This window comes from Marmota marmota, unplaced genomic scaffold (assembly GCF_001458135.2).
Source record: "Marmota marmota marmota unplaced genomic scaffold, marMar, whole genome shotgun sequence".
Lineage (NCBI taxonomy): Eukaryota > Metazoa > Chordata > Mammalia > Rodentia > Sciuridae > Marmota > Marmota marmota.
The window spans coordinates 20448778-20462195 of record NW_026000221.1 but is presented as its reverse complement, the minus strand read 5'-3'; the positions used below and the strand labels follow the sequence as shown (position 1 = coordinate 20462195).

General features: G+C 44.3%; 1 protein-coding gene across 1 annotated transcript; it reads right to left on the bottom strand.

The window, feature by feature from the left end:
- Positions 1-1015: 1015 nt before the first annotated feature.
- On the bottom strand, positions 1016-13180 carry Cfap20 (cilia and flagella associated protein 20). The gene is made up of 6 exons (XM_015488661.2): positions 12832-13180; positions 3926-4005; positions 3153-3264; positions 2358-2546; positions 1899-2009; positions 1016-1433 (listed from the first exon to the last, which is right to left on the bottom strand). The coding sequence occupies exons 1-6, from the start codon at positions 12913-12915 to the stop codon at positions 1428-1430; spliced, it is 582 nt and encodes a 193-aa protein (XP_015344147.1). The 5' UTR covers positions 12916-13180; the 3' UTR covers positions 1016-1427.
- Between the last annotated feature and the right edge of the window lie 238 nt (positions 13181-13418).

The following is a 13418-nucleotide window of genomic DNA, read 5'->3' as shown; positions in this document are numbered from 1 at the left end:
AATGAAACCAAGTCTCGAGGGAGTGACTGGGGGCGCCTAGTATCTGGAATGGACTTTTGCTCTTTTTTGACTTTGAAATTTTTATTATGTAGATATTACTTTTTCCAAAAATGTTTAATATAAAAAATATGAGTGAAAATACAGAATCCCTCCAGCTAAGAGGTTATCACTGTGCCTGTCCCATGTCCTTCAGGATCATCTAGGCTCATCTATATACTCTGCAGTGTCTCCAAATTGCTTTTCTCCCAAGAACAACACATTCCGCAGAATTACATTATATAAAAGTGCATGACTCTTATGAATTTAACTATTTGTGCCTAAGCACTGGGTTCAATCCTCAGCACCACAAAAATAAATAAAGATACTGTATGTTCATTTACAACTAAATAAATTTAAAAAAAAAAAAAGAATTGGAAAAAACCCAAATTACAGAATCAGGGTCGCTCCATTGAAGAGCCATATGCCCCAGAACAGGCACTAATGGAAAAAGTGGCATCAGGTTTCAGTTCCCTTACGTGACTTTAATGTTCAAATGGACATGAGTCCCTACACTCAAGGCAATTTTTCATCTGAAAATCGGGAAATGGTGATCCATTCCAATGGGAGGAATACTAGATCATTTCAAGAAACATGTAGGCCTCTGAGATGATGCTGTCCATAGTATTTTTTTTTAGTTGTCAACGAACCTTTATTTATTGATACGTGGTGCTGAGAAGCGAACCCAGTGCCTCACACATGCTAGGTAAGTGCTCTGCCACTGAGCCACGACCACCGCCCCCTCCGAGTATTTAAGAGCAATGTGGACTGCGTCATTTTGTCTTGGACTCAGTTGAGGACCCAAATCCTCGTAAGATGATTCTACTGTTTGTTTTTTCACTTATCTTGAGAGTTGTCCCAACTCAGTGCACACTTGTTCTAAGTACTCCAATGAGATACGTCCTGGCCTGAAATGGCTCCATTTTCATCACAAAAGAAAGGAACAGCGCCATTTAAAAAAAGGCAAACAAGGAGGAAATTTACAAACCAAGAATATAACATTTTATTCATTTCCAGATTATGAGTATTACACCACATATACATAGGTTTAGATAATATATAAAACAGAGAATAAACTGTAGGAAGAAATATTGGTCTGAAATTGCCATTAGGACATCTTTAATTCTGTAAGTTCATGGTAAAAGTATCTCCCCCCACACTGGGGCAGACAGCAGGAGAAGCGCCAGCAGTCACATGTCACTCAGCGCTGCTGATCCCCCAGTGGACTTACGGTGCAATCAGTGATGGAGTTAATGCATGGTCACTGTGTCCACAACAAGCTGACCATAGCCCAGTGAATTAATATAAATGGTTTCGCAATTGTCCTCCAGATAGTTTCCTTTTAAAACCAAGAATCGTGTCCAGGGTCTATCCCTTGAGTTGCATTCCAGTTATTGCTGAAGGAAAAAAAAGTAGGAAAAAGCATCAGTTCAAGTTATTAGAAAACAGACGATCAATGCCACCAGTCTACCTTTGGTGACACCTGAGTGGACACTGGCTGTGGAGATGCACCCACATCTGTAGTAAGCAGGCACCAAAGCACCCACCGTTGCATTAGGGAGAGCCAATTGACTGCTGGGGATTTGGGGCTGATAAAGAGGTTCAGGTGGAGGATATTCTTCAAAGAAGGCCATAAGCAGGAAGCAGCAGGACACCCCTCGAGAGGGGCAGGGTCACTGGGGAGGTGGAGACTGCAGTAACAGAACCGCGCTGACTCAGTGCTGATATCAGAAGGAGACCTAAGAGCTTGCGTTCCACGGGCTCCCCAAAGCTTCCCTGAGGCAGGCCCCGCAGCTGAACCGACCAGAGCACTCTGCAGGCCCCGGCTCCCGACCCAGCTGACTGTCTGTAAGGTGCCTTACCTTGGCCTTGTTCTGAACTGGGAGGTACAGTTTGAACTCTGCTGGCAGCTCATCTTCTGAGTAGAGTCTGTCTGAGAAGTAAACCCGTCGGATGCGACAGTTTGCGTGGATCTGTGGGGCAAGACCCATTTGGGCAGGTGAAACACGCGTTCTTCTTTTCCAGATTCTCCTAGAGGCCCTCTCATGGCACTATCAAAACTTCATCTCTTTGGCATCCCCTCAGCTTGGCTGAGGGGTAGATTTGAGCAACACAGGTATTTTGTTTGCGGAACTTACCCTTGTAATAGTGGACTTCTGAGTATTTCCAGAACCTTTTTGAGACTAAAGCCCTTAGACACTGACTTGGGAATTTTAGCCAGAAACCCCTACTCTTTTGCCCCATGGGCCAAAAGCCGTCACCGGACACAGCACATGTCCCACACCCCCGGCTGGCAGCTCCGTCTGTGAGAGGCACTCTACCTGTACTCTTAAGGTCTCAATGTAATTCGTGCCATACGCTCGCCGGGTGAAGTCAGATAAGTTGAACTGAATCTGGTTCCAGCCATCATCCAGCCGCATGGGCATGGTACAGATGAAGGGTTTGACACGGGTAGTACTCTGGTAGTTACTTGCCCGAAACCGCCGACGCACATTCTTGTCATCTAGTACCTATGAAACGCAGAGAAGGATGGTGTCAATTGGCAGGATCAAACAACCCTGTGAAGACAAGGACCTGAGCTCCTGTGGCCCAGTTTCCCAAAGGTAAAATCCAGAAGAAAATAAACAGACTAGACACAGGTCACACCACAGACCACCGATGGCCAGGAAGTACCAAGTTTATGCTGTTTGTTGCCAAGACAACAGCAGCTTCTTGTGACAATCGACACACTTGGCATGCTCTCAAACTATAGAGTGAGTTAATAAACTTTCTTCCCTTTGAAAAATCAAAAATAGTAAAACAGAGAAGAACTTGGTATTAAATAATTACTCCCCAAAGGACACTATGCTAATCTTTAAGTTTTAAAATTTCTGTAGCTATTGATTAGAGCTTCTAGTAGTTTACTGTTTCTTTAACAAACTGGAATTAAATTAATTAAATTGATTATTAACACCAAATTTATGTCATAATAACAAAGGTTGCATTGTGCTTATAGTAGAGGCAGGAGAATACATAAAAAGGGATAATAATACTTTGATAGGGTCAGTTTTTCCTAAAGTTGAAAGGATCTGTCTTTGGTACAGCCAACAGTGGATACATTCATGTACACAACTCACCTGTACTTCAAAGGTAAAATATTTCTTCAGGTTTTTGATAATCATGACAAGGAAAGGAAGTTTAATCCCCAGTGTCTTCTTAGGGTCTGCAGGACATGTGATATATGTGGTACTGTAGAAAGGAAATACCAATAAACCACTTTGTGCTTTGTACAACGACACACGGTCCTCGAGGAAAAACTGGAAAGTAGATCTAAAAGATTCAGGTAAAGCATCCAAGGAATCCCCTGACCCTTCAGCTAGCCGATACTTTAAAAACTGCCGGACTCAGAAACAAAAGCTTAACACAAGACTACACACCAACAATAAAACGTCTGAAAAGCCAAGCCAGACCAGCGGAACGCAGGAAGTCCCACCAGTGAGTAAGACTTCAATTCTGGTCCAAGAGAACTACGAAATGACAGAACATCACAATTAAGACCACTGTGGCACTGGCCACGTTGGCCACCCACTGGACAGCCAGTACAACTCCTCCCACAACCTAAGACTTACTTTGTGCTTACTATGTGCTAAGCATGGTTCTGAGTGCTTTATGCATATTCACTTATTTAATCCTCACAATAACCCTGTGAGGAACATGTACAGTCATCATTCCCATTTTACAAATGAGGAAACTACGGCCTGGGAGGTTAAGCAACTCCCCAGGGTAAGCTCTGAGTGGCAGCCTGGAGTCGCACCAGGCAGGCTGGCTCTGCAGTCAGTGCCAGTAACCTCGATGGGGCACTGCTTCCTTGCTATAACACGCCTCTGGGAGAACACAGCGGACCACCTACCTGACATTTGTCCCTTCAATCTCTAGCACCAAGGACTGGATGTCATTATCAGTGATTCTTTTGATGTGGCCATTCCGTACCTTCAAGGAAGATAATTAGATTAGTTATGTACAGAAATATTTGGCAACAACCTTTTAAAGATTTTAAGAAACCATTTAAGGAAAACCGCAGTTGCCCAAGGGACATAATACAAAAGTTTGTGAGACACTATGTCAAGCCTTCCTATACCAAGGAAGCCACGCTACTGCCCCTATACAGGGTCCCGTCAACGACCACAAGCAGCCCAGGTAGCTTGGCAATCTGTATGTCAGGAGAAGAAACAAACTCAATTTAGAAACAGCTACCCTTTACCAAGTGTCTGTTCCGTACTAGGAACGTTCACATAGATATTTTCTTAACCCTCACAGCAATGACAAAAATCAGAAGGTAGGTGGTACGGTATTCATTATACAAACGTGAACACTGGTACCCAGGAACTGCAAATGACAGGTCCTAAGTAGGAGACTTAGGATTTACTGGACCTTCCACGGCCCCATATACTTCTTTGGTAAAAAAGGTCCATGAAATGCTGAGCATCACCTAGGAAGGAAGATGGCAACTAAAGAGTGAGAGGATGACTGCCCTGGGCTTGCTGCCACTTCCTTCTGTTTTTCCTTCATTTTTATACTTATAATAGTCCTATCTGGGTCACACACAGATGCTGAACATGCTGCACTGTCAGCCCATGGCGACCTCTGTTTTCCTGGCTCATGTTTTCTAGACTACCAATTTAGCACTTCATCAGATATTTGCTGTACTGTTTGTGTACATGATATGGATTACTTCTCTCGTAATACTTGGGAATGAACAATCATCTTCAAATATTATTATAATTTCTTTAAGAGAGAGAGAGAGAGAATTTTAATATTTATTTTTTAGTTCTTGGTGGACACAACATCTTTGTTTGTATGTGGTGCTGAGGATCGAACCTGGGCCACACGCATGCCAGGCGAGCGCACTACCGCTTGAGCCACATCCCCAGCCCCCGTCTTCAAATATTAAATGTTTAAGCACCTAATATACACAGAGCAGAGCAGGGCTGAATGTTCTAACACACGGAAAAGATCAACCAGATTTAGAACAGGATACATCAGAAAGAAATGTGATCTTCTTTTCTGCCAGGTCTTTTTCGGTGAAAATGGCTGTGGTGGGCTGTCATATTCAATGCCTCAATCACACTGACTAAAGCTCCCCTTATTCACTAATCAGCCTTCTGATTACAATTTTCTTCCACTAATTTGTATACGGGGAGAGAACGCAGCACTGAATCTGACAGTTGCATTTTCTACATAGATAATTAACAACATGACATTCTGTTTTAGACACGGGTTTCTATGAGCTCTGTTACTGGGTTTGATCCACTCACGGTGTGCTTGCTGTTCCATGGGTGACACCTGATACCAATACTCACACCTCTTTCCATAACCGCAACTGAGAAAGAGTAAAGCTCAGGGGCTGGGGTTGTGGCTCAGTGGCAGAGCGCTTGCTTGCCTAGCATGTGTGAGGCACTGGGTTCAATCCTTAGCACCACATTAAAAAATAAATAAATAAAATAAAGGTAGCGTGTCCATCTACAACTAAAAGTAAATATTAAAAAAGAATAAAGCTCAGGCAAGAGCAGGGACCAAGCATCAAGCATTGCCTGTCTTCCACAGTGCCCAGTACTGCGCTAGGCATAAACTAAGCATTCAAATATGTGCTGACTTCTGGAATTTGTCACCCCAAGAGTTGGCACATGTGAATAGGTTCAAGGAGAGTTTTAGACATTCCTGGATAACATACCCAGTGTGACTATCAGACGAAGCTGGAGGTCCTGGGGAGTTTCACCAAGCCCACGAGCTGCTAGCATGAAGAATGCCTTCCCACCAAACACCCTTTGGAGCATTATCAGAGATGGAATGCTGAGCTCCATGGTCCCAATCTCTGCCAATGTAGCATTTCTTGGGTTCTCAAGACACAAACGTCACATTGAAATGCTTTTCAAACAAAGCTGGTGACATTCAGTGCCCTCCTGCTTTGAATTCTGGGCCTCTTTCCAAGAAGATTAAGAGCACAAAGGCTTGAGTCTGCAGAACATGCCCACACTGCCCACCTCGTTCCCCAAGCAGATGCTCCCACCAGAGTGGCAATATTACTCCTGTGTTTTCTGTGGAAAGTTGGGCAGACTGTTGGTGAAGGAGGAATTAATCAAAAGCTTATTTCCAAATGATTTGATGCGGCCCCACTGATAAAAGCTGGCAGCATCCCAGTAAAATGCAAACACCAATTTTATAACATTCCACTAAATTATTCTCAATAATATAAACACTCTTTCTGAAAAAGGTACATACTGTAAAGATCAAAAAATTAAAGGCTTAAGAAGTAAATAGATACTGAAAGCTATCAATGCTAGAAGGCAACAAGTTGCTATTTATCCAACATTGTTTTAAAGTGTGGCCTCAAACCTAAAATCCCCAAAGCTTTTGAGGCAGAGTCAACAAGAGGCCTCCTTCAGCTGCGGAAAGACAGAAAGACCATCCAGATCTTGCAGGTAGGAAACGTTAGGGAATCTGCCTTTTCCCCATCTCCAAGTTTGAAGCAGATGACTCACTGGATACTCCAGAAAACCTGACCTATTCAGGTCTTCATAGACTAAAAAAAAAAAAAAGCCTTACACTGCATGCAGAAGCCAACAGGCGAAGCCAGAATAGACTGCAGTATTCCTCCGCTTCTGCCCACCCCAGAGGTAAGTTGGACTTTCAATAGCCTCCTAAAGAGGTTTCTTGCAGCACTAAAATGACCACACTCACCAAATTAACTCTCATAGAATGAATTAATACACCCTGAAAAACTAAGACAACCCAGAGATAAAGACAGCTTTATTGAAGGAATGTGCATTAGGCTCTCTAGAGTTTGTTTGTTTGTTTTTGGCAGGTGGGTAGGGGGATTGAATCAGGGGCACTAACCACTGAGCCACATCCCCAGCACTGAGTTGCTTAGCACCTCACTTTTGTTGAGGCTGGCTTTGAACTCGAGATCCTCCCGTTTCAGCCTCCAGAGCCACTGGGATTACAGGCACGTGCCATGGTGCCTGGCAAGAGTTTTTGTTTTTGTTCTAACACTGGGGTTTAAATCCAGGGCCTCACACATGCTATGCAAGCTCTATACTGCTGAGTTACACTCCCTTGTCACTGTATTTGTTAAAATTTGAGACAGGGGCCCCGCTAAGTAGCCCAGGCCAGTCTCAAACTTGGGATCCTCCTGCCTCAGCCTTCCGGGTAGTCTCTAGAGTTTTAACTGGCTGCTGATGAGACAAATTAAATAGTGCTTTGCCCAAGGAGAAAATTCAGCTCCCAAAGAAGAAAACAACAAGTATTCCCACATCACAGGCTTCTCAGGATCTGCAAGCAACCTGAGTTGATCTGTCAAGAATTATGATTTTTGTCCTTTTTAAAGTTGAAAGGGCTCCCAGTGCAAATTCCCTGGAAGAAGAGTGGGCTGGAGGTGATGAATCAGGGATAGGAGCACTAGGCGGGGAACTTCCCGGAGCCTCTTCTCTAGGCTCTAAAGCCAGGAGCAGGGGGAAAACTGAGGGCACAATTTGAGGCGAGGCCTCCACCTACCCTGGCAATCTGGTAGCCCCCCTCCTCAGACCTGCTGCTTATACACTCGCACAATGAGCTGCATGTCCTCAGAAAGCAGCGACTTCCTTCCCTCAGCTCCTTCCAGTTCGGAGGTCACTGGGCAGGCCTGGCTTTAGGTGAAGGTAAACAAGCTGCTCTGCTCTGCTCTGCTCTGCTCTGCTCACGGAGGAAGCTGGTTTTATTTTGACCTCCCTCTCTCATCATAAAGAGCAATTACTTTTGACTTGTCAATTCGTTTTCATTCATGACACTTTCTCATTATCAAGGCGTGGCCTCCAAGTGTTTTATTCCTCAACAAAACACAGTCACGCACACAATTACAGATGATCTTATTTTTTTTTCATGAACGCCTCCCTCCTGCCCCTCGCCCAGGGACTCTCTAGAGCCTCAGAACCCAGGCTGCCTCTCAGCCTCCAGGCACCAAGACGGAACAAGCCTTCAAGCCCATCTTACAGTCACTCCCAGGCTTTCCATGGTTGCTGCAGCAACTAATAGAGAACAGTGATTTTTCTCTCAGTCTAAGCCCCAGGGAGGAGGTCAAGCTGAGGGGGAAAATACTACGGGAGAGGGAGGAAGCTGGCCAGTGCTCTCCATCTACAGAGTGTTTTAAAAATAACATAGAAGCGGTATCCATTCCCTTCCCCTGCCCCCACTTTCATTTTTCTGGCTCCACCCACTCATCGTGGCAGGCAGCTGAACCCTCAGCCATCTGGCATCCTCGTCTTAATGACACATGTTCCAGTTTACATTAAGCCATTAGAGCTGTCCTTTCTGCAGTGAAGTATCTGCCCTGGGTTAGGGGCCGGCTCCGAGTCAGAAAACAGGCAGAGGGAGCCCTCTGGGGGAGAACCAGGCATAGCTCTGACTGCACACCACAGCGGGGCCTTCAGGCTCCCAGGGCGATCCCCTCTTCTGCTGTGCTTTACAGTTCCAGGCACATTCAAATAACTCCTTAGTTAATATAAGGGCAATCATGTGCCTTGAAAGGGCAAGGGTAACCAAAACCTGTGCACTCATCCAATCACAGTAAAAGGTATTACTCAGAATAATGAAGAACCCCAACTGACTGACCTGGGAAAGCAAAGGTCACTGTACCACCTTCATATCCAAATGCATGCAATCCTGCTACTGGAAATTGCATCAATTTAACATGCACTAACAAGGCTTGCTAAAACTTAGGGTACAGGAACTTTTTTTCTGAAGGACTATGTTCACTTTTAAAATTAGGAACTAGGAATAGGAATCTAACACAATCCAGTAACAACATCAACAAAAAAATGTGGATTCTAATAGTTAGTTTTGGAATAGGGTAGAAACAACAGCAGCTGACAGAAAGGAAGACAGAACAGCAATCATGACTTAATCTCATGTCAGGGACATTGAGGATATTACCAGCGACGACTGAAAATTGTATAATGTCTTACACAGGCGTGAGTGAGAACAGAACTTCCAGGTACTCGCCTTAAAAGCCAGAAGTAATATTTACATTAAACATAACATTCCTTTTAATAAATATAAGATCTGTTGGTTCTAGAAGTTAAGGAAACAAACAATAACAACAAAACGAATTTCTTCTCAGCTCTTGGTTTGAAAACTTACAATGGCAGCTATCAGAAAACTCAGTGTAGCCAGATCTCCAGCTAATTTCAAGAGTGATGAGAAGAAAATCCTATGAGTAGATGAACTAAACTAACTTAGCCCGCAGGGTCAAGGAAGGCCTCTGGGAGCCTGCCTTTGAACTATGGCCTGAGGACTAATGAACAGGTATGGGGGATGAGCAGGGACTAGCAACTGCAAAAGCTTCAGGTGGAAGGGAGCAGGACTTTCTTCATTCTGTAGAAGGATACTGCCAAGAGGGAGAACAGGAAAGGTGAGCCTGAAGAACTAGTGAAGCAGGCGCCAGACCATGGGCTGCACGGCCTTACAGTCGCATTAAGGGTTGTAGACCAGGAAAGCCATAATGCAATGTCTAAATTATTTTAATTTCACATGTCTGGTTTTGCTGTGCTCCAATTCCTAGGCATCTGAATGCTGGACAGTTATAAATTTTTTATTGTTTTAGTCTTAAGCAAACTACTTAGCTCCCTGCCATTTTAAATTCTGTAAGCCATAACTTAAGTACTAACCATTGCTAAGCATTTTACACATCTTCATTTAATCCTTATAGCCATATAGTACAGTTAGGATGTAATCCAAGGTGTATGGCTGTACCCTAGCACTGGGGTTTCTTCCTTCGAAGGAACTTGCAGTCCAGTGGGAAATACACAATAGATAGGAAACTGCCATATGTGTTATACTGAGCTACGGAAGTATGTATGAGATTTAACTTGTCCATGACAATAATGTTTAAGATAGGAAAGGTGAGATGGGACAGGAGGGGGAGGGGCTGAGTTTCAAAGTCTTGGTTAAATCCCAGCTGTTACATTTATGAGCAAGATATACTACCAAAAGCAAAGTTCACAAAGTCTCCAGTACTGTGAGGATGGCATTCGCTTCTCATCTTTATAAAGACATACAGAACCTAAATAGGGGCCAGGTCTAATTTTTCAAGTTAATTCTTACTAGAAGCTAAAAAGAAGCCCACTTTTTATAAGATCAAAAAAGAAAAGAGTAAACATTTGTGAAACAAAAATAATAACTAAAAATAGGCACGGCAGTCAATATGTACCTACTAGTCAAGGTCAGAGTCATGTCTAGATAAATGTGGACAGCACTATTTGCCCCTATCAAACTTTGCCCTTCTTACACCTTTGCCTTATTCCCTAGGAGCAGGGAAAATGTTTTCTTTAATTCTGTATTTTCTCAAGTATACACAATGTCACTTAGATGTTGCTCAATAAATCTTTGATAAGTATATCAATTCCCAGTGTTTCCCTGACTAGAATGGATTCCCAACACTTTGAGAACTTTATAATATAGCAAGAAAAAAGCACCAATACAACAAAGCCTGTGGATATGACCCCAAACTTTCCCCTTTTCTCCCTCTTCTGCCCTTGCCCCAGGGAGGAAAAAACAAAAAACCAAAAAACACCCTCCCTTAAATTCTTTTGAATTTAGTCCAAATAATTCAATCAATACATAATTAACTTTTGCTTTTGTGAGGATTTTGCCTAAAATGAGTATTCTTCTAAAGGTTTTGTCAGAATGTCTGTTTAATTTACTCCATGTAACCTTGCCAATGAATCTAATGTTTTCACATGTGTTTATGTCATTAGGGTACCATCCGACCTCTAGTGGCGTTGTTAAGGGACACAGTGCACCATGGTTACTTTGCTTTTATGTTCTGTGTGTAAACATGTTGACTAGTCAAAAAGTTTCATTTGAAAATAAAACACACACTACAGAAATCAAGTCTGTAAAGGTTAGAACATTAAACTGATAAAAGTTTCACCTTACAAAACTTCAATTCTTCCAGTCAGCAAATGGACCTGCTCTGAAAACCTATCCTCCTAGGTCAAGTCCCATTCTCTATTCCAATTGCCTTATACTGACACAATTGTTATCATTTGGTTTCCACGTTCATCTGGCACACAAGGCTGCTCTATGTCTTATTTATTTATTTTTGGTACTGGGAACTGAACCCAGAGATGCTTTACCACTTAGCCACATCCCCAGGTATTTTTTTACTATGAGACAGGGTCTCCCTAGGTTGCTGAGGCTGGCTTGAACTTATGATCCTCTGCTTCAGCCTCTTTAGTCATGCAATCAAAGCACAGCACCTGGCCCTTTCCAAGTCTTCTAATGGCCCATAACTGAGCCAAGTGACAATACTATGAAGCCATCTCCCTTACAAAGCCTCCAGGTAATACTCCAGGTTCTCTTTGTGGAGGTGTAATAGAGTTTATGGTGCTTTATTCCATCCTAAACAAAACCATAGAACTGAAAACCCGTAACAGAAGAAAAGTTAAAGGACAGCTTTCCTACATAACACTCTTGGAATTAGCTCTGGCTTGTGGATAGAATCATCTGAAAGAGAAATGTTGGTAGATTTGTTCATATATGCAAAGGCCCAACCTCATTATCTTCAGAACTTTCAGCTACATTATGCAAACGATGCTACGAACAAGCATCCCTTAAAGCAGATCTCAGAACACAGAATTGCTTAGAGATGATAGGCAGAAGGTTGTCCATGTTCTAACCCAACCTCTATGTGAACCAAAGCTCTCAGCTGATAAGGGAAGATGTTATGAGATGAAACACAAAATCCCTGACTTCCTTACCAATTAACTCTGCTTATTTATACCATCCCACTTGCACCTACATAAAAACACCATTCAGCATATCAACTCTCTCCACGCATCTCGGAGAGGGCAATTTAAGGATATTTCCTAAAGCCATTGGCTTCTCCAATAGAATGCCTACCTTAATTTATATTCAAAAATTGGTACAAGGCTGTGGCTGTGGCTCAACAGTAGCGCACTTGCTTGGCATGTGTGAGACACTGGGTTCAATTCTCAGCACCACATATAAATAAATAAAGGTCAACAACTAAAAAAAAAAAAAAATTTAAAAAACTGGTTCAGCTGACTGCCTGGGAATTGTGAGAAATGAAACACCAAATGCAGGCTGACTCACAGCTAGATCTTAATATCTCCAAAAAGTGGACAGGGTCATCATCTCCTGGGATTAGTGAAAATATCATGCAGTGGATACCTGAATGAAAGCAATGAAGCTTGCACTTGGCTGACTTTATTCATCCAGGCAAGACTTTGATGGTCATCCGTTTTGCTCCAGCTTTCCATAGGACCCCAAGATACCGTGAATGTGGAGGAGTGCGAAAGGTGGCCAAGTACCAGTTTGTTTGGGATCAGAGAGGGAAGGAGCAATGGAATGAAACCCAAATCGCTGGCCTGTCCCGTGGGGTTCCTTTATAAGGGTGTCCAGAACAAAGGTTCTCTGTCTAGTGACAGAAGTGCCTGGCACAAACTGGGGCATCAGTAAACATCTGGGGAGTCCGTGAACATTAAGTCCTTCTCATCTGTGCCGTCCCAAAGCTTCCTCATATAACTTGATGCATTCCATGCTGTGACAGGGGCACCATCAACCCCACTGCATGACCACGTCGTAAGCACGCTCGCCCACATGCACCCCCTCCCGCGCTCCACGCCAAGTTGGAGACAGGGTACAACAGCGGCCTCCTGCTCCATCCAGGCCCCAACTCGACACAACTACTGCCCGTTCCAGTCCCGGGACGATGGGGTGCAGCCTCTGCACCCCGTGCCGCCGCTACCCCTCGCTCCTGACCTTCTTGTCCCAGATCTGTAGAGGCTTGCTGCCGATGCTGTAGAGGATGGAGAGGAAGCCGCTCTGGAACGTGTTTTTGAACATTTCGCCGGCGGCCTGCTCCGCAGCCGACCCGGAGCCGGCCTAGGCCCGGGAGATGTGAGTAAGTGGCGAAAGCAAAGCAGGGGCCGGCCCAGGACAAGACCGGGACGCTGAATTTCGACCTCCGGACCTGCAGCCACCGATGGCCCAACTCGGACGCGGGACTCTAGGTCTGCTAGTGTCAGCTCCCAGAAGGCCACCTGGAGCCAGAAACCACAGCAACTGCCGCCCGCCGCCTCTTTCCCAGCCTTAAATGGAGGCGGAGGGCCGCCCTCAGCTTGGAATGGATCCCTCCGCCCACTTGAGCCCGCCCCCCAGGAGCTCAAGGCCCAGTCCCGCCACGGAGAAAGCAACTTCCGGTTCCTTTCACTCGTAAGCCCCGCCCCGGTTCCGCCCCTCGTGAGAAGAACCCTGTTGCTAAGGAACTATTTTCCCCATCGAAGTCCCGGATTTGCTACCAGGAAGCGGAAGGAGACAGACGATTACGGCACGTGTTGTTAGTACCG